This window comes from Tyto alba, unplaced genomic scaffold (assembly GCF_018691265.1).
Source record: "Tyto alba isolate M040663 unplaced genomic scaffold, T.alba_DEE_v4.0 Super-Scaffold_41, whole genome shotgun sequence".
Lineage (NCBI taxonomy): Eukaryota > Metazoa > Chordata > Aves > Strigiformes > Tytonidae > Tyto > Tyto alba.
In genome coordinates, this window is record NW_024881317.1 from 18523256 (window position 1) to 18545623 (window position 22368).

The 22368-nt window shown below is 41.9% G+C and overlaps 1 protein-coding gene across 5 annotated transcripts in view; it reads right to left on the reverse strand.

The window, feature by feature from the left end:
* The window catches only part of RORA (RAR related orphan receptor A), a 374860-nt gene that overhangs the window by 47847 nt on the left and 304645 nt on the right, over window positions 1–22368 (reverse strand). The window contains exon 1 of one of the 5 annotated variants that reach the window (XM_042804083.1): window positions 19265–19390. The exons of 3 other annotated variants lie outside the window; for them this stretch is intronic. In XM_042804083.1, coding sequence (XP_042660017.1) covers window positions 19265–19295 — 31 coding nt within the window. In that variant the 5' untranslated portion in view covers window positions 19296–19390. Of the gene's footprint in view, window positions 1–8272; window positions 8334–19264; window positions 19391–22368 lie in introns of those variants that run through there. One more of the 5 variants, XM_032990237.2, reaches the window with a different exon arrangement.

Here is a 22368-nt window from a genome sequence, read left to right on the forward strand (position 1 = left end):
ATGCACAGTCCAGTTCATCCATGCTTCCAGCCCATGGACCTCAACAATCATAATTTCTATCTCATTCTTTTATAATTGCTATTTTTGTGCCTGTTTTATAGTGTACATAGTATTACTACAGTAGTACATGTATGTAATTTATAAATAAATACATATACGTTGGGGGTACATACTGATTTATTTATCTATTTTTTAATTATAAGGCTGCATGATCAAGTTTGGAGACTACTGTTCTGTGCAACCTGATACGCAAGAAATAATGTCTACTGGCTACCTGTGTTAACAAACATACCAGCATTAGGGTCTCCTATTAAAAGTAAAGTTAGCAGTTTTGAAAGCCACTTGAACAAAAGGGAAGGACAGACAGATAGTTTGTTCACCACTGTCACTATAGTAGGCCTGAGGAACCATAGTTTTGGATGAGGACCTCCTACAGACAAAAAATAAGCATGCATAAGTGCAGATAAGAAGATGGTCCCTTTTCCAAGGATCTTTAATGGAAATAAAGAATTGTATGTTCTTTTGTGTTTTCCTTGCTCCCTACTATTTAGTTCCAAAACTTCTTGATCAGCTAACTTCACTGTAATTCTGGTTTTATATAATTCATATGTGATACAGATGATGACTGCTGTGTTTTATAAAACAACTTCTTTAAGAGTAATTCCACAGAGCTTTCTTGCTTCATGCTAGTTCATTTTAAGAAACTCAAATTTACCAGACATTCTGTGAGCAAGGCAGAGGTTTCATCGACACCTCCCTAAAATCTAGCTTTGTGGTTGACTTGTTATTAATCACGCAGGCAACCGGAACAGTTTGCATATGTTTAGGGAGCTCATGATACACAACTAAAAAGATACTGCAGCAGCCTGGAATAGCGATTCCACATCTCTTTCCTCCAACATCACGAATCTGAGAGCAGCAGTTTCTCTCCAATTAAAACAACAAGCAAGAACAAATGAAGTTTCCTGACCGTGCCAGTAAGCATCTGTTGGTGTCCCTGGCACAGATTGCCAAAAGGTGGTAATAAAGTCAAAACCATTTTGAGGGTGGGGGACAGGGAACATGGCTTTAGAGGCCAGATGTGAATTTTGGTAGATGGAAAGACAATTAAACCGCATCTGAAGAGATGGTTTCTTCCAGTTGTCACGACCCTCTGGTGCGCTTGGAACTATTCCAGAAGCTTACTAAAGGAACAAAGATCTCTTGAAGAACTGAGCATGCAGTGTTAGAAAGGTAAAGCACAGAGGTGTCCTAGAGGGCTCTATCTTTCATTCTTTCATGATGATCTGAAACAGCTGGCTATAAAGGGCCTAAAACGTATAGTTGTGTTGTTATCCCTCACTACACTGTTAAAGAGATTAAATAAGGCACTGGCAGTTTGCTTTCAAAAGAAGGTGAAAGAAGAACACAAGAAAGTGAATTAGAGATGAAGAACGTTAACATGAAGGAGAAGAAATGAAAGTCATAAAATGAAAGAAATGAGAAACTAGACAGCAAAGGAAAGAGGATCAAGCAATTACACAGCACTTCAGCAAGATGACAGTTCTGTGTGCAGCCTATGTGATCCCAGAGCAATGTGAATTTCAAGCAGGAAAATTCTTACATCCACATAGTTGGAATAGCCAAAATGGAAAGACAAAGATGGAAATGGCAGAAGTACCACGCTCCAGTCTAAAAATATATATGCTACTTATTTCCCAATCTGTCCTTGGGAATGTGCAATCAGCAATGCTTAGGTTTATTATTTTCTCTCTCAAACTCCTGAAAAGACAATAAAGGAATCCTATTAATAAAATGTAAGATCAGGCTCACAAAAATTGCATTAAAATCCACTGTGTTTTGGTTGCATCTAGATTTTAGTTTTGATGACCAATTAGCACTTTATTGTAAGCTTCACACAATATATAGATTATAACAAGTCAAAGCTGTAAAATCTCTTTCTTACATTAAGTTGTTTGAATGTAGCAAACCAATTACTCAATTGAACATACTTCAGAAGAAATTTACCTCGAAAATTTACCAATCTGACAAGAGTTAATGGATTTACTATCAAAAAAAGTTGTTTCTTCTGCACAAACTAGTAGGCTCACTGCGTAGCCAGATCTTATTGCAAAGCCAAAGACCTTAACATGATAAAAGCAAAAAGCATTAGGAATATTAATGCCTGTTCAAAATGAATTGTCTCTGCAGTATAGCAACGCATTATCTAGCTTCTGTTCACACTTCTTTGATTAAAAATCCAACAACCAACCCAACAAACCACCCGCTCTTCACAGCTTAAGAGGCCCAAAAGCCTTTTCACAAAACAATTCTGTTGTCACTTTTATATAGGGTTAGTTGATGCCCTTCCCCCTCCTTTTTTCAATGAGCCAAATATAATTAATGACTTCAGAACGGAATTAGTTCAACAGCATTTGGCTGAAAGAATTTATTTATACGAATCCTGTTATAAATCATAACTCAAAGGCACATTGTAAAGAAATTTACTTCACTGAAAATTCAAATAGCAGCCTTCTATATAGAAGTGGTATTAAAGCTTAGACATGAGTACAGTCAACATAAGTTCTGATTCTAACAGGCTTGGACAAAGATATAAATTTTGGCTCAGCTAGTCTGCTTTGGCTGTCAATACTCTGAAATAGATACAAGCTTTAACAAACCTTTAATTCAAAAGCCCATTATTGTACAAACTGAAATAGAAAGACTTGAGTATCAAAGAGGAGTTCTTCCCCACTTTCATGGTATTACTTCTGTAAGACACCAATTGATCTTCAGCCCTTGAAAGAAAACAACTTGCTTCTCTCTCCTGGATAAAAGTCAGCGCAGTTTTTTCATCCATCACAGTGTAACAGCATCAAAATACACCTTCTGCATCAACTTAAAACAAGGAAAAAAAACCTACAAACCACAAAGCCATTGTACGACATGTCAATTTACTTTATCTGACAGATTCACTACAGAAAAGAAAGTTTTCATTAAAAAAAACCCTAAATGAAGATTTGTTAAAAGCAGTCAGTAAGAAGGAAATGAGGAAAAAGAGAAGTGAGAATTTAGAGAGATTTACCTGTTGCTAACGTTACTCTGAGGTGCTCTTCAGCCTCATAAAGAAAACACGGATAGCTTCCTGAACCCAGCAAGTGAAACGTGACCTTCACCTCAGCACCAAGGTGCAAAGCCCCCTTTCCCTGGCAAAGGGCAGAGCAGCTCCGCAGCCAGCCCAGCGGGCAGGAGCTGCCGGGCTCCAGCAGCACCTGTGGAAGAAGGTGCCCCGGCCTCATGCAGGGGCCGGGCCGGCCGGGGCAAACTGCCCAGGGGCACAGCAAGCCCCAGCTCAGGCGGCCGGCTGCGGGCAGCTACTTCGGGTCTACCTTTTGACAGACTTAAACCAGATTTTACCAGCTTAATATCAGACCATTTGGAAAGGGCATGAATGGCATAACTGTGACTGTTCCAGGCTGTTCGGGAGTCTAAAGAGCACTTGGTGATATGTCTCGGGCCCACTGCCTTGGGGTGGATTCCAGCCCACTTTGCTCCTTTTAACTCCTGCCACAAAGCCGGTTTCTGCTGGCTTTTGCAGAGGGCAGGGTGAAGTTGCACCAACACATTCATAGCGCACGGCTGCCTGGCACAGCCCCATTTCAGATGGTGGCAGAACATCTGTCCAGAGCAGACGACTGCATACTCACTTCCTAAACTAGAGATTATTATCCTTACCTTAGACTATTTATGCAATGTCTTGAGATTTAATAAATTGCCAGACTGTTAGTTACTTAATAACTAATAACATCCATAACATTAAGCAGCATCTGGTAAATTGTGTAACCAAATTAATTTACATTCTCTAACATTAAACCAGTTATTGTTAATAAACAACGCCTTAAAATATTTAGGTGGGTTCTTTAATTCAACCAAACAATGCACTTGGAACTACTGTGATGGCATTAGCAGAAAAGTAAACAAATATATGCTTATTTTCATTCCTTCAGTGCTACGGGTGTTTTATCTTTAAGAATACCGTCATTCAGTTTCTTCTGGTGTTCTATTACTACACAGTATTTTCCCCGGAAAAAACCCACAGTATTTACACTCTACTTTTATTTTGGATGGGAATGCTTTTTATTCTTCCAGGCCATGCTAAATCCTATTTGATTAGGTTGTTCAAATACCTGATCTCATCATAAAATGAATATCATTTTGAGGAGTAGTAATAAGCACAGCTTCACTGAGAGAACTGATTTCCTTACTGGCCCATATTAAAGGAGAGAAGAGTTCTTCCGCAATGTTATCAGGAAGGTATTGCGCAGAGGCAGCTCAGCCTGCCTGCATGCGGGGACAGGAACCACTCGCACCTTTGATGCACACAAGCAACTCCGCTAATGTGAAGAGAAACACAAACAGGATCTGCTACATCAGCCTCACAGCCACGAATGAAGCTAAAGCACAACTTCTTCCTTCAGATAGTCTTGGGGACAACAAACAAGTTTTAAGAAGGAATGCAAACGCCTAACAGAGAGTAGGTTCGGAATAATTTCTCCCATTCTACTAGCATGATTTATGCACATTCAAACTGCTTGGGACATGACATTGTTTTCAAAAGGAAGAAATTAGTAGGTACTTAAAACAAAATGAATCTCAAAACTACTCTCTACTGACATTGTTTACAATGGGCTTAATTATTTACGGGAAGAAACTATCCCATTGTATATCTGCCTGAGTTTTTGAAAAACAAGTAAAGGGAATAAAAATTAAAATCTTGTTTGTAAAGCACCGGATTAGCAGCAAGCAATCTGGGTTTTGTCTCCTTGGATAAATCTCTTAGATAGCTGGATCAAAGTAGTCCTTTGTGAAACAGACACTTTACTGAGATGTTGGGAGACTTGGAACATTTTCCAAAGTGATAACAATTTTGGTATCCAGCTTAATACAACTTTGAAAGCATTTTCTAAAAACTGGAATTAATTATAATTAAATTTAATTCTTCTCCCACATTATATTTGGTGATTACATTTGAAGTCATGCTATGTAATTTCAATTATTAAGGTGCTTTTACACTAGAAGTTGATAAGGGTCCTCAAAAACTGTAAAGTTTGCACCAATGAAAATATGCTTGGCTAACAAAAACTTACTCAAATTTAGAACTAATACCTTAGACAGTGCACAGCCATGCTTCTCCTGTGAGACAGATAGCTTTATGCCAGCTTTGGACATGCTCCCAGAACTTTAACATTAGGCTCCAAGGAGACAAGGTGGACACCTGTATGTGTTGCCCATTCAGAATATTCATTCACATATAAAGAGATCCCACCCACCACTAATACAAAATTTGAACTGAGCATAAGTTACCAAATCACTAATAATGTGGTGACAATCCAAGAAAAGAAGTTAAGCTACACAACCCCACACTATTTTTTGTTGGCACCTCCCTTAGAAATTTTTCAGTTCAATTGGGGGTGGGGGTTGGTAAGTATTGAAGGATTTCATTTTGGGATTTTGATTTTACAAGTTACTGGCAACTCTCCCTGTGCATGAGTGTACACACACTCTCTGAAATATTAAGCTATTAACTTGACAGTTCAGGTATTTTAAAGGTGGGAAAAACAGTCTCTAAATAGTTAGTAGTGGGGGTTTTTTTTTGTTTTTTTTTCTTTTAATTCAAAAGTAAACTCTTTCAAAAGTTCCTTCAATTTAGCATATAAATTGAATTCATTTGATTAGTCTTTCTAAAATGTAAAGCTCTTGTCTCTTCCAAACACGCTCTATGCCAGCTAGCAGGCCAGGACTTGACATACTGGAGTGAGGAAATCTCCACCTTCTTTTAACAGCACAGTACAAACACGTCTGCTGTTAATTTGTCATAGCAAGGTACACACACAGCCATTACATTTGCTTAAGAGCAATGGTCACTATTTAAAACCAATTATTATAATTTCCTGAGAAAAAGCTTGATTTCAGCGTGTTGAGCATCCTCAAGTCTCCCCAATGCCCTTGTGTGCAGAAGTGAGCAGTGCTATTAGAGGGACTCAAGCATGTTGCAAGATCCAGGTAAAGCCACTCAGTTGGTAAAGCTCTTCAAGTACAGCCCGTTTCTCCCCATCAACAGGATGAGGCAACAGATAGATACAGAAACGGGCCTCCTTAAAAAGATACGTCATGTTTTTCTCTAAACAGAAAAATATGAACCTATTTTCACCATAACATCTTCCTCAAATCATCAAGAATGAACATTTCTGAAATGCCAGAAGCTCATGGTAATAGCTCCTGCTTCCTCCTTGGCCACAGGGACTTGCCACAGTACACACACTGTCCCAGGATGGAATTCTTTCTCCAGCTAACACTATTGCAATGGGGTAGCAGCAAAGGATTTGATACAAGTTTTAACCATGTTTCCAGAAGAGTAATTCGTTCACATATCATCACATCCACCCTGATCTCTACATACACAACGACTGCATCTCTTTTACAGTAACATTATTGAAGACCCTGACTTTTCCAAAGAGATAATTACAGACTACTCACTGGCAATTATTTCTAGGTCTCAAAGCAAACAAGACAAATGATGGCACAAATCAGTGGTCCGTTTCATATCTCTATTAACAACTTAATAATTAGGACAAATGTATTTAAAGCACAGTATTAACAAAAGAAACATTTTAATAACACTTAACCTGACACTGTTTTAAAAATATAAGAACACAGTCTAGGGAACTATCAGAACATCAACTTGAAGGTAGTATGGAATACTGTGATCAGTAGTATCAAAGGTGTTTACAGCTGTTTTATTTGCAAAATAAAGTGCTAAGCACAAGCCTGTGTCTTCACAGTTCCCCATGTCCTGGCCTTCTGGAGAACTTTCTGTCCTTACACCAAATGCAAATGCTGGTCTCTCCTGAGGTGCCCAAACTGCTATTTTCAAGCCTTGATGTCTTTATACAATTCCCAGCAGCAGTTCTCAGCCTTTTACATTCTGACTTCTGTTTACTGATGTACTACTTCTCTAAGTGTAGCAGCACATCAATTAATTATACAGTAGTATGCCTAATCAGGTTTCCCTAGGGTTTTTAACAGAAACTCTTTGTATTTCTTAATGATTCCATGAGATGGTAACTATTTTTAGTTCTGTAATAAAAGAAAGAAGAGTCTGCTGACAATACTATCTCCATAAAAGGTGAAACTGGTATTAAAACCGTTGATCCAAGCACACTTGAACTTTGGAGAATTCAGATTTAGTCTGGATTTTATGATTAACATTTTTATATACCACATAAGCAGTCAGCACTTACAGACAAGAAATACAAAGGAAGAAGTCAGACTGGAACTGAAAAACTGATGTGACCTACTTTACTTTTTAATATTAAAGCAGATACATTCAAATTAATAGCCAAGTCTCCACTGCCTTCAGCATGATGCTACCACCAATTGGTCAGCAGCACTCCAATCATTTTCTGTGATAAGTTTCTCCTGCCCTGCCACTTTCTGAAGGGGACATGTGCTCTAGATACCCAAGATTACTTTTTTTTAGTTCTAAGGGAGACATCCACAAACTTCCTCATTAATTTAAGGGAAAAATCAGAATTAAAAAAAAAACAAAAAACAAAAAACAAAAAAACACAACACCAAAACCTAACAAAACACCACAACAAGCTACTAAAAGCCCCAATCAGCAAAATTACATCCAGTTTTCACACTACTAAAGCTCAGAAAAATCAGTAAAAAAGATTAGTTTGGTAAACTTTCACTGTGCTGGTGCTGGTCACATTTTTGGCCGAATTGTGTCTTGTATTAGGAAGGGTCATAACTGAAAATATAAGTAAACAGCCGCCTTCCTATAGAAGTGTTATTTTCATAGAATGACAGAAGGGTTGATGTTGGAAGGCACCTCTGGATATTGCTTGGTGCAGCCACTGCGCAAAGCAGGGTCAATTACAGCTCAGGGTTGTGTCCAGCTGAGGTTTGAGTATCTCCAAGAATGGAGACTCCAGAATCTCTGTGGGCAATGTGATACAGTATTTGACCACAGGCATAATGATATATTAAAAAAATTGATCCAAAAGCAGACATTTAGCTATGCATTTTATGTACTTTTGCCCATCCTCCCCCACCCAGTGAAACAGCAGTGTTGCATACGTACCTCCTACCTGTCACCCATGTTTATACACCTGAGTCACACTGCACACAGAAACAGCACTGCTGACATCATGTAAGCTCAGACACTCTTACCTAGTATATTGGCAAGACTGGATTCTGAGACATTGCTTTTAATTCTTAATCTTACCTTTTCCCCAAATCAGAAATGAAGATGTGCCAGAGATCATTTCCACATTATGAAAGCAGCTCTCTCTAGTATTCCATGGGGACCTGTCTGCAACGCTGAACTGTATCTCTATACAGTTCCTTTTGTCCTGTATTTGTTCTTTGATGTACAAATATGCCACAGACTAAGCGGTGATCTCTTTGATGTTGAACTTCTATACTTTACTGCAACCAGCATGCTTACAAGAGGAGCTGCCAGTCATTTTCCATTCTAAACATTCAAATTTCATGAGGCACTTGCTTTATGAGTCAGATTTCTTAGTAACTTGTTTTCAGCATTTCCACAAGAACTGTACTACTCTTCTGGAATGATAACTTGATTAAAAACCAAGATCCGACCAGGTTTTTCAAGTATTTCAAATTAATAAAAGCATTAGCTAATATAGCTGAATGTATTTAACATAAAATATAACTACCTAGTCAAGTATGCATTTCCTCTGTTTCTTTTAGATAATTCAGGCTGGTGCCTGAACTCTAGCAGTGACCAAGGAGTAGCTGCGTTGAGAATAGTGTAAAGCCAAGGCAAGCATGTAGTACCACTCCAGCTCCTCTGCCAGCCTCCAGCAGTTTACAGTTCAAGGACTTCCAGAGCCTGAGGTAGCCTCTACAGTACAGTTTTTCATAATGTAGAGTGTATACACAAAATTTTAGACGGACAATACCAAGGAAGATTAAATTACAAAATTAGTTACTTCTGTGACAAAACAGTAATCAGCGTTGGCAAGAACAACATGTTATAAAGTACAAATTTACCCCCAGTATGTGCTAGAGCTGCCAGTGTGAGACATACAAAAGAGCTTCCATTCTGAAGCACTTTTGTGAGAGCTTTTAAATCAAGCCTAAGAGCAGACATTCTTTGGATTGAGATTTTGCCATTCAAAAGGTCTCTGCTTTAGAGTGACCTTCATATTTGGATATTTTCCCCTTCTGTAAGTATAAACACTGCGGTTGAGAGGGAAAACATCAGAAGAAAATTGGAATATTTTGGAACAGTGACAGCAAGGAGGGAACATTTCCCCATGCTGAGCTCTAGGTTTCCACAACAAAATCAGTAATGCTATTGATGCCCCTCTCCAAGCCAGCTACTTTAAAGATGCATGGTCAGTGGACTGGTACTACTTTGAACATTTTAAATTTCAAGTTAAAATTTAAAAATGAGGAAATCATATTATAGCTTAGTCGTTTTAAGTGAGAAAAAAGGAATCTAAAATGAAGCAAATTTGTTACAGATACTGATTCCTCTTTTTGAAAATATCTAGGAGCTCAGTAAGGAAAAGTGTGTGTTAAGAGCTAGATGTATTCCAAGGAGGGAGCACTCTAGCACTAGCTATGCCAGGCAGCCAGGTGCTGCACTCCACCCTTCTAGCTGGGAACTGCTGAATTATTCCCAGAGATACCAGTAGATTTTTAAGAAACCTGGTTAAATAGAGCCAGCCGTAGCAATACTGGAAACATCACATTTTCAGGGTCTTTCCAGGTCCAGGCAAAAGTTAGTTCTCAGTGCTTACCAAGGTTCTATCATGTGCAGTAAAATAACCCACCAAGAAAAATGCAAGGGTGAAATACTACTCGTGTTACTGAGCGGTTTCACAGAGTTTCCATCGAAGCATCCCATGCAGGAGGCAGGAGAGAGAATTTTGATCCTCCTTGAAGAGAACAATAGGAAAATCAATTCCTTTATTTAGTTCCCTCTGCTGGCCCCGCTCCAGCACCTATGCCTTAGTGCCAGCCCAGTGCTGTTTCATGCTGCTGGCTGCCAGAGGTGCTGCCAACCACTGCTGCTCTCCCTGCTATCACTGGGGAGCATCTGGGGAGGGAGGAATGCTCTGCGCCTGTTTTCCTCAGCCATTTAGAAGGCGCCTATGTATATGAGGATTCTCAAATGAAACATCTCTGGCTCTTTAATTAACCTGTCTGGTTTTTTTATTATCTGTTGATACAAGAATCTATCCAGCAGTTATAAACATTTTTATGTACTCATATTTTAAGCAAATACTTTTTTTAATTCAATAAAGCACCCAGGGTAGAATAAAAACTCTACCCAAAGCTTAACACAATACATCTCTGTCAATCTAACAATTGCAGGGAGTGTCCCTTTGAAGGAAAGCAACGCTGAGCGTAAACTCAGCTACTCCAAGACAATCACTAGCAATCTGTCCCTCTGCGTGGCAGAGTGTGACCCTGCAGCAAGAGTTGCAAGTACCTCCAAAACCCTAGAGTGCTCCAGCCTGATGTATAAGGCCTAGTACCAAACAGTAGTTTCACTTACATTTATGTTGTCCAAAACTGATTAGTAATATAACACCCAGCACGCAAACATTTCTACAGTAAACTAGAAGGAGCTAGTCCAAGAAGGGGAAAAAACAGTGGCAGTGTACATGCCGTTTTCTGCAGTGCAAAAGATGGGTTTATTAACTCCCAAATTGAGCTTCAAGCAATCACTATAAATTTACTAGAAAATGTGTGTTTTCCCACAATAACTACTCTGCCAAATCAAACACAGACAAGGATGAGCTAATTAATTTAGCTGAATGGAAAAATGCACCCATTATGAGTAACACTGTAGCTGATACGGAAAGGGAGCAGGTACTGCTGCTTCTGTCAAGTAATAGAGCAATTTATACCATTCAGATGTAAGTCAGAAGTAAAGCATGCAAATGCCTATGTACAGAAAGGAAGCTCCAAATGTTCTGATGACCAGGGATCACTTTTTACTAGCTTTCCACACTCTACCTAGACTAACTGCTTCAGGCAAAGAGCACCTGGGGCTTAGAAAGAATTTAACCTTCTTTTGGGGTGAGGAGAAGATAAATGACACTTCCAATCATGTTCTATTAGGCACAGGGCCAAGTAGAGGAAGCCGGACAAGAGAGCGCTTCTCTCCCTTGAATTAAGAGTCAGGTAAATATCAGCTCACGCAAGTTTTAGGCATGCTTAACCCATGGCACACTACCAACTCCTAAGACCCCTGGCAGTCTCACAAGAGTTGTGAATTAAGTGCCACGTGTAAGGAGAACTTGATTTCTAATTGGATCGTGTAAATTGTACCAGGTCTTAAACAGCAAATGATACCTGGATGTAGGGAGAAAATCGCTGAGCCAATCCCAACTTCCCTGGTGTTTTGGAGAAAGAGGTAGAAATTCAGTACCACAAACACATGCCCGAGCACGGCCTTGTCCTCTTTCAAACCGTGGTGGAGACTGAAAGCCTGAGGCCCTGTATACAATCCTATTCCCACTGTTCCGATTCATCTATTCTGAAATTACTATTTAAAACTAAGTCAATTCTGTCCAAAATAAAAGTCAGCTGAAACAACCACGGCTTTCAACTGCATTTCACTTGCATGCCATCCAGCCTTTTAAGATTATTTAGCTAAAGCGGTTCAAAACGTTTATAACTTGGTTTATAGACAACCTCAATGCCCCAGATGCCTCCCCTTTTGCCCCTGGGGCAGAACCAAATCTATCAGCTCTCGGGATCTGCGAGAGCTGGAAGCAGAAGCCCTGTCATACTGCCTCCTTCCTCAGGTTTCCATCCGAGCAGTTAACAAAGTAACAGCAAAAATAACAAAGTCTTTTGGACTTGGAGAATACTAAATAAACAGCACACTGCAGAAGACAGCACATGCAAATGGTGACAGGACCTTGCCCTTATTTTTAGTTGACACTGCAGAAAGTATTCTCAACATCCCAGGTGTGGGCAGAGGTGGCAGGAGGCCCAAGCGTGCCCCGCCGGGTCCGGTGCCCACAGAGCCTCTGATGAGCACTGCCTAAAGCCAGTGGAAAGCAATCCTGGCACGCAGGAACACAGCCCGTGGTACTCTGTCAGCCAGACAAAACTCCAGTTTGTGGTCACTTCAGTTTGAATGAATACTCTGACAATCCCTTTGTCACAGTGCATCTGTCTATGTAAAGATTTAATGTCACTTTTCCGCCCCCTCCTTTGAGAATGATCAACTTCTTCTAAAGTGCATAAATAGAGAGTCATGCAGTTGGTTTTATGAAGCACCTTGTCCCAGGATTCAACGGCAATAAACAGCATAGTATTTCAAAGAACACAAACATTACACAGTAATTATATGGCTGATACCCTATAAGTATGCTGACTATTCTATTTGCATTGTTCAGAAGTGAAGAGGTTAGACTTATTTACATCCAAGTAGCTTTAATTAGGCTTTGAGATAAATGTTCTTAAAATGAAAGCTGGGATGATTATACCTCTCTCGACATTGATTTTAGCCTAGATGGCTATGTATGTAGCATGACAAAAGGCCCAGTGGCCGGAATCACACAAACAGAAGAGCCACAAGCTATGGGTCCCGCATCACTCTCCACCACATAGGAAAGAAAATAAAAAATACTGTGAAATCGTGACCTTACTGAAGTCAATTGCTTCAGCGTGGTGGAGCCAGGCTGTATGTGAACGGGCAGCAGCAGTGGGTGCTGCTGACCACTGCCAGCTCGCGGCGAGGTGAACTGCACCCGGCTGCATTCGCTCCCGGCGGTGAAGAGACGGGCTGTGTTTGATGGCGAGGGCAGCAGGCTGCCCGGCCCCACCAGCGCTGTGGAACCCCCAGACTTCTTGGGGGGCACTTGTGCACTGGTGAGAGCTTTAAGTGTCAGAGATTCACGTCAGGCTGCATCCAAAGAGCATGAGGAGCGTTCGCCATCTCGGAGGCTGCAACTGCATGGCTAGTAACAACCTCAGCTTTGTGCTTCTGAGCGGACAGTACACACGCATCAAGAGAGTGGCTGTGGGATCTAAGAGAGACGCCTTAACATTGACAATACTGGGCTCAGATTTTCCTGGGTATCCACTCTCTCCTGTCAGCATGAAGGCTTCACCTTCTCCTCACACCAGAAAGAAAAAGGGAAGCAAACACAATTTAATTACATTTTTTCACAAAACCGAGAATCTGTGTGTGAACCTGTGCAGGCAAGCAATCTCAGTGCGGAGGGCTGGTACCGCAAGGGGCTCTCTCCAGTGCACTGACTTTGCCATGTGTGTCAGCGAGCTCCCTCCTGCAGCTAACCCCCACTCTGATGGGGGGAACAGCACGACACCCCATGAGTCACTGCCGCCCTGAGTCACTCCCTAGTGTTCTCAACATAAGGTGCAGGCAACTGGGAAGCAGCCTGAAACTGTACCGAGCTTGCCAACCTATATTTTGCAGAACTTCTTAGCCTAAATGCCTCTAGCAAGAAAAGTGAAAAAAAACCTGGGCAAACTAAAGACTTTGTTAACCACAGGCAAGGCTCCCTTTAAAACAGGATGAAGCATAAGAAGAAAGTCCATCTGCCAGATCCCCTAACAAGGCTTTCTGCTTCAACTTTTCAGTCTGTGGGTTTTTTTTTTTTTTTTCCTTTTCTTCCACCAACAGGAGAGGTCTGCACTGTGGAAAGTCACCTTTTTCTCATAAGACAGCTACTCTTGGAGGACAGAATCCTCCCCTGTTGATGTTTATTGCTCAAAAGAGAAAAAAACTTAATCTTCAAAAAGGAACCAGAGGTGTAGGAGACAGTTTCTGCACCATTAGTTACGTGCATATCCCTTAGATATCAGTCCTCAAGGAAAAGACAAATCACAAAAGGAAAGAACTACAGCTGGCTTGATCTCAGGAGTTATCACTGTAATTGCAAATTACAGCTCACAGATAAACACAAGAAAGGTGAATTTTTTTTCTTCTCTTGTTGCAAATAAAAAAAAAAACCACAATAACATTCTAAAATGTATCAAGTCTGACTGCAATAACTAATTCTTGTCACATGCAGTTATTTTGCGCACTACAAAAACTTATCTCACGGGAATGAAAAAAAAATAACATCTCAACTTCCTCTAATACTAGATAGAGAACTGCAAAGTCAGACAAAGTTGCATGTGTCTATTCAGGAGAGACACAAAGATTTGACAGTTCTGATTTAGTACATATAATTTAGAAATAAATATATCAATTTATAATTCTGTTGTGCAGTGAAGGTGAAATACTAACAACCCTGTCAGTAATTAGCATGTGATAGCAATCATTTCTATACTGTACTGTAGGCAAGAGAAGCAAGAAAGAAGATTTAATACCCCTTAAGGTTAAAATTGAGTGCTACATCATCCTAGGAAAAAAAAAACCAAACTTGCAAGGCTCTCTATAATGGGGAATGAGTAAAGAAATCAGTCTTTTTCACACACAGTGGGTAAGCACTTGACATAAAGAGGACTCAGTTCTTGACCGAGGTCTCCAGACACTACGCCCCAAACTAATAAATGCCAATACAAACATTCACCTCCCCACTGCAGAGCCAAGCTGCAAAGCTGCAGGCCATTATCCTGCATCACATGCTGAACGAGCTGCCACCTCCCCCAACCCCCCATCTCAGCTCACTGGATAAAACATGACAACATTTCATATTTGTGCAGAGCCCACACCCCAAACACCAGAGATGCTTAACTACCCACCTCTACAGCCTCATCCCTTCAGGGAATTTTTTGTTTGTTTGTTTGTTTGTTTGTTTTTAAAGGGCACAGAAATCCTTGTGTGGTGTCCATAGACCACTTCAGTTTTACCCCAATTATTATTCAGAATTATCCTAGAAGAAATATTTTTAAGATTGTATTGCCAGCCAGTTGGAAAAGGCCCACCATTTCAGCTAGGCAAGAGCTGTACATGTTTAAAGATTTTGATCTAGTGAGATGTTCGGCACCCACAGTTTTCACTGACTTAAACAGGACGTACAGATTCTCCATACATGAAAGGAGTGTCCCCAACTGAGACTTGTACAGAGCAGGCAACTGCCTTTGATTATCACAGAGTAAGACATAAAGACAGATTTCCTTTCTTTTACTTGCAAATTGTGAGAGTCTTTCAAAGGGCCTGAAAAGTACATTTCAGCAATAAACCTCAAACCAATCTTCTCCTGCAAGTGTGATGCAACAAATGTCTTCGGTACAAGTAAGTCATTCAGATCAGTTCTATGAAATTAAAGCAGCAAGAAAACAGCCTCTCAGCTACCAATTCCAAAGGCCAGATTCTGTTAATATTTAGTCAACAGAAGTTCTGTACCACAGTATTTGCTAAATTGGATTTAACTTTCAATAGTGCCACAGTGAAGGAAAATTTAAACACACTTCAATTTGTAACGCAACTTTTTTTTTTTAAACCTATGGCAAGATTTTTTTTTTCCACAGGCAGTTGTTTACTGTTGAAAAACACAGAGTAATTACCAACGTGCTGGCAGGTTAGTTCCAAGATACATGACATAAAACACGTCAAAAGGTCAGACAGATGCAGCAAAGCTCACCCGCAAGTAAGCAGAAACCCTGGGCCGAGGGCCTCTGAGCAACCTGGCTCTGCCGAGGCTGGAGCGAGGGGGTCGCAGCAGGGAAAGCACGCTCCCTTCCACGCTACAGCCGGGCAGCGAGGGAATCCTGCGTATCTACCCGACTGCAGGCTGGGTAGTCAGAAAAACTTCAGTAAGATCCAAAAATCATGTGCACTGATAAGGAAACCAACAGAGTTTATTTCCTTAAACAGGTATTTTTAAATGACTGAATTTTCATTCAGAGGCAGTGTCAGCTGGAAAACTAGTATACTTCCAGCGATCCAAACACAGATCCCCCAAGTGAAACAATCTTCCATACAGCCAAGTAACAACTGATTCTACTCATCTGGTCTATCCTCCACAAAACAGCAACAGATTCAACTTTGTTGATGTCCACACATCAAAAGTCAGGGTTAGTAGCTTAAATTCTACATTAACAGTAAATACACATGGGTGGAAAAAACTTAGAAAATTCACATCTGCTTTCCACCAATCTCTATTTAGAAACATCCACACGAAGGATAGTAAAACTATTACTAGGTTCATTTTCATCAGACTGAACCCTTCTGTGTGGGCATGATGATAGTATGAGACAAGTACTTCAGCTCTCACCAACACCGGGCCTGATCCACCCCTGTCTCTCTACAAAGTAGGTACCAAAAAATGGTAAATAAACTTTTGAATCCATTTCCCTCTGTCTTGGGCTCACTTCCAGTTATGTACTGGCATGTCAATGGAATCCATGTTTCTACTCCTGCACAGAGTATTTGCTCACCAATTCACAGCACTTAGTACTATTCTCCTTGAAGTCAGCCTTGAAGCTTCTGCCAGTGAAGGTTCTCGCACGAATAACATCTGTACCAATGAATATACTGGTGAAAGTATCTGATTTCTTTGCAAACTTTTACTGGTAAGCATATAAAGTTGTACTCTCCCTTAAAGCTATAAGCCAGTTAACTGGCCTGCAAATATTATAAACTAAGAATGCAAGGCTTCATGAATCCTCTGCACAGACTTACAACAGTTGATAAATAATTTTTAAAAGCTTATCAATCTAAAAAATACTCAGTTATTATGAATTTTGATGCTTTACCATTGCTTATTTTCTTACAAGTAGACAGAAAAACCCCCTCTTTACTCTCTACTTGAAACCAGAAAGCTACATTTCTTATCACGCAGCCTGTCTTAAGGACATGTCCAACCTCTTCACTGGACTAGTCCGTTTTCCAGCTCTGTAAGCGTACTCACGCAGCTATTGATGTGCTGAGGGCTGGCCAGGCACTTTACTCATTCAAACCTGTATATAGTCTGGAAGACTGAAGGCTTTTCAAAATGAAAAAAAGCACATTTGCCAGGACATTATGTTGCATGAAAAATACAACTTGCAAATTGATTTTACATGGTATCAATTTGGGCTACCTGAACAGCAATTAAGAAAGGAACATACTCTTGGTTTTCACTCTTAAAAGAAAAATAATCCAATAGGGAAATCTGTAACATCCCATATTCTCCTGCAGACCATAGTTTTCTGCACTTTAAGATCAGATCTGTAAAAGATCAGAAGCACCAAAAGATGCCATTACAGCACTGAGAATAAACAAAATATTCAATTTACCTACACATTTCACATTTTTCTCTTGTACCTTTGAACTTTTATAAAACTGCATTCCCTATGCTACTGGCCTACTTCTCTCAATTCACAATATTGGATTGTGGATCTAATATTTCATGGTTGTCAGAGGTCACTAAGACAAATGACAACACATTTCCTACACCTGAACCCTGTCCAGCAAATTAGAGAAAGGATGAGAAACCAAGGAAGTTTTTCAACGCACTACAACATGAAATAGTATGAAACATGAATGAAACGTACCATGGAAGTCTTATGTAAAAAGTACAGAAACCTAAGTATTTTCATAATAAAGCTGTTAGCAATTATACTTTAAAACTGAAAAGCTGGGCTCCACCAAGATTTTACATCAGTGTAGAAACTGGTTTAAATGAAATGCCCAAGAGAGTGAAAAAAATATTTCAAAGTTGAGTGGCTGAAAATCATCTGCCTGCTCTTTTACAACACACCTTAAGTCTCCGTCCAGAAGCATACGAGGCACTTACACCCTCTGATTTTTTAAAATTTGTGTATTTCAATTTTTTTTGTTTGTTTGTTTATTTCATTTCATGGTTTTAACAGGATTGCGAGGGATACGCTGGAAAACTCTTATCAGAGTATCCAGAATTCTAAGGGACTTCTAAAATATCCATGTAGCTTGCACTTAAAAAAATGCTTTTCCTTTTGTTACAAATGCAAGTATTTGAATCAACACAATTACATTTTCTTGCCAAATGCATTCAGCATGGCTAATGATTAATGAATATAGTGCTTCTCTTTTTATTCACATAGGCTTCTCTCCAAGAAGAAAAGGAAGCCTAGTAATTGAAAATTACCATGCCTCATACATTATGCTGGTATGGGTACACGTTACCTATGGCTCTTGCAAAGTGGGAAAAAAAAATATATAGTTTTTGGTTGGATCTGAACTCAATCTTCTTTTTCTAAGTATTTTTTTTTAAATAAAATTTACCTATAAAATCCATGAAAATATTTTAAAGTGTACAGACTTAGCATTTTAGTGGGAGCATTAAACGCAAGTGTCAACAGCGATGCTCTTTAAATTACTGTGAAGGAATACTGTATTTAAGTAAGATGGCTACTGGCTTTAATTATTTTTTTTTTTCTAAAAACCCCAGCTATGGCTTTAAAAATGCTGCAATATAAAGCTTTACCGTGGACCCCATTTTATTAGGAAACAGGGCAAACCGAAAACATACCTCTAAACTTTTGATTTCTCATCAAAAACTTCGTTTGATTCTCCTCAGTCTGACACTGCCCCTCAGTAAGGCCTCAGATCGGCAAGCAGATAATACTTCAGGTTTAAAAAAGAAGAATAAATAAGTAGCTCCGATTTTTCCTTTTATTCTAAAGCCTTTTTAAGAGCAGCTGTCTCTTGAGATGACATTTTAGCCCCACCAGCTACCTACAGGATGCTGCACGTTCTTCGCCCCTTTGCTAGAGGCAGATTTTACAGTACGCGTTTTCTGCAAGGGTTCGTAGAAACATCAGACAGCTCGTCTCCGCTTTGTGCGACGCCAGCCACGTTAATCATAACCTCCCCGTCCGAAGGGCCGCGCTGGCAGATAAGCTATCTCTTACCCTCTAACTTGTAACGCGACAGCGGGAAGCGCAGCGGCTCCGCGGGGTTACGGCTCCGCTCCGCTGCCCGCCCGCCCCGAGACACGGCGGCAGCCCCGGGCGCTCCCCGGCGCTCGCAGGAAGGACCGAGCCAGCCCATCCCTCCGAGAGATGCCAAGAATCCCCCCCCGCCCCGCTCCAAGGGCCGCCCGGCCAGGTCCCCGCAGCGGCGGCGCCGCCCCCCGGCCCGGGACTCCCGCAGGGCCGCCCCGCAGCGGCGGGACGTCGAGCTCCAGCGGCGGCACCGGCGCCCGGAGAGGGGCGGCCACGGAGCACCGTAACTCCAGCCGGCCCCGCGGCTCCCGGGCCGGGCTCCCCCTCCGTCCCTCCCCGCGGCGCGGCGCGGCACAGCGTGGCACAGCGTGGCGTGGCGGCTCCCGCGGGCTGCGCCTACCTTTCATCGCGGCGAGCACAAAACACATCATTTGTCAGGAGCGAAGCGGCGGGGAGCGGAGCGCGGCGGGCAGGGAGGCGGGGAGGGGAGGCGGGCCGGGCCGGGCCGTCGGCGTGAACCACCACCACCACCACTACCGCCACCGCCGCCGCCGCCTCAGCAGCAGCAGCCGCCGCCGCCGCCGCCTGCCAGCGGAGAGCCGCGCCGCGCCGCCATCCCCCGGCCCATATGAGGCTCCATGTGACCCGCTGACATCAAGCCAGCCCCGGCCCCCCGCCTTGTTTACACCGCTCGCTCCCTCCCCGCCCCGGCCCGCCCCTGCCGCCGCCGAGGGGCGGCGCGGCCGGCCGGTCACGGGGCGAGCCCGGCGCGGCCCGGCAGCACCAGCACCGCCCCCGCCGCCCGGCCGGGCCCTGCGCCGCGCCGCGCCCGAGCGGCGGCCCCGGGGGGCGGCAGGTGCTGCTGCGCGGCCCCGGGAACGGCCCCGGCGCGGCTGGGGCGCTTGGGAACCGCGGCGCGCGGCGCGGGGGGGAGCTGGAGCCGCGCGGTGGCGGCGGGCCGGGCCGGCACACGCCTAACTCACAGCGGCCGAGAACGACCAGCCCTCCTTTCCTTCTCGTCTGCGGGGAAAGTTCGCCTTTTTTTTTTTTTTTTTTTTCCCCCTTCTCCTCCCTCCTTAAAGGTTTTTAAAACGTTTTACTGAAGCTACATCCTGGCATAACACGACTATACCTTTAATAGTCGTTAGCTTGATGATCAAGCAGAGCAGCATCTGCACTTTAAATCTGTCCAGTGATGGGTTCTTACTTGGAACGTATGAAGCGTTACACCACTGCTGGAGTTACTTCCATATACTCTATAGCATGTGCTGTCACCGTACTGTCAGTTGGCATGATGAAGTTTTGCATCATTGATACACACACCTCCACACTACAAAAGGGATAGCACAAGACTGAACACAGGAAAAAAAAAAAAAAAGTCCAGCATATGAAAAAAACCCAAAACACACTGGTGAAAACTGCATTAACAAAACCAATATTTTTTCCAATTTCTTTGTTAGACACTGGAAGAGTGTCACAAAACAGAACTGCAGAAAAGCACTGACGGATTACAGGCTATTTAATAGGGGACAGAATATAACATTTCATAATTATCAGAAGTATAAGCATTTAATGAAAATAAGACAAGGCAAAATATATAAACAGAAGCCAGAGGAAGCCTCTTAATATTTGAAACAAAGTCCTATATATAGAAAGAGCCTTTATGAGACGAGGACACTGAAACAATCTGTTATTTCATGGCCCCTAATGACTAATTCTTACCTATTTATTGAATGAGTTCTTCATACAGTATGATATTATTTAAACATGATTAGAAGCTATCCAGGTGTACTTACCATTTATCAGTCTAGTCATTCCGGTCCCATTAATGCAAAATACTGGTTTAAATATTCCTTATTTTAAAAGATTCCAAGAGATAATCTGGTGCAGGAGTGTAAATTTAGCAGGTACCTCTGGCATGAAGTTCTTGCTCTGGGTTTGCCATCTTTACTTACATTAAGCCATTCCTACCAATAGCACTACACCTGTAGTGAGATGCTGCTCAGAAAAGTTACAGTGCCAGAACTGGACACAGGCAGGTTTGTGTTCATGGAGTTTTAGCTGCAGCACATGTTTTAAAATTGCAACGTACTGAACAGAAACCTTACAGGATGTCCTGGACTGAATCAAATACCACTAACAGTGTTGTTCAGAGCTCTTCAGAACCTGGAAAATGCTGCTCTGACATGTGGGCCATCTGCTGCTGTGGAATTTAGATGCAGCCCGAAAACTTGCAACATGCACAAGAGAAAAGGATGATGTCTTAATATGTTGTAATGTGGAGTTAAATCATTGTAAACATTTCACTCTGACACAGCAAGTAATGTCAGACCCATGGCTTGAAAAATGTCACAGTCCATTAGCGCCAGTTGTCTTCTCAGACATTTAACCTTAAGGTACACAGCATTACATTATTACTGATTTGTATTCGTTTCCAGTCCAACTGAAATGCAACTGGTAATCTGGAATGACATCTGGTGTGCTAAATAGCTTCAATAATAAGCAGGGGACACAGATTTTGCATTCTTACAAACACTCTACGATGGTTGCTTCATAAAATTATAGAAGATTGGTCATCAGACATTTTAAGTGAGAAGAACATACTTAAAATCGTTTATTACTTGTTATCAATATTCCATCTAAAGCTATCTGCTAACTGACTTTTGGAGGTATAAACACATCCATTTGCACTTTAGTTTTCTCTCTTGGTTTGACCTCATTATGAACATTAAATTTGTTTCCTCCCAATCTACCAAACTATTGTGATTCTGAGTGGTTCAGACACCATATCCATGACAACACAAAGACAATGTGCCAGTCAAATAATACTTAGCTCAGTATTACAGTTTACTTGACATGCAATTGCTCTCACTGGTTTGTACAACAGGGTTTCATTTGACTTATATGAATGCTTCCTATTTTCCAGAAGCTTGTACTCAATTGTGCTTGTTGCTCATTGTTGCTTATTGTTGATAAATACCTGTAAAACACCGCAAGACTGCATACTCCTCATAGGAGTGAGAAACTACACCTCAGGTTACACACAATTCTTTCCTTGATTTCTGTATCCAAACATGTCCTGAAGGTGTCAAATCTATGTACTGATAGTTTGGACTAATTAGTATACCCTGACCCACAGCGTGTGTTCATCCTTTGCGCCACCTTCTCTTCAGAAAAGACAGCAGTCCGTCCCAGGGGGATGCCTGGGCCTGCTGCTCAACACCCAAGTCACCCCTGCTCCCTTTGTGGGGAGCACGCATGTCTCCCACTTACATACGTGTCCCCAAACGTGGGTGGTTCCAAAACCGCACCGCAGCTTGTCTGTGGCTCCAGAACGTGGCTGTTTCGGCGAAATGGAATTTGGCATTTCAGACTTTGTGCTGGTGGGGAGCAGGCTGCCCACCCCCGCAGGGGGCTGCCCGGCCGCCATCAGGGCACAGCACCCGGCCCCCTCCTCTTTGTGGTAGACCACCCCTGAAAGAGCTGAGCTCTGCGAGGGCGGCC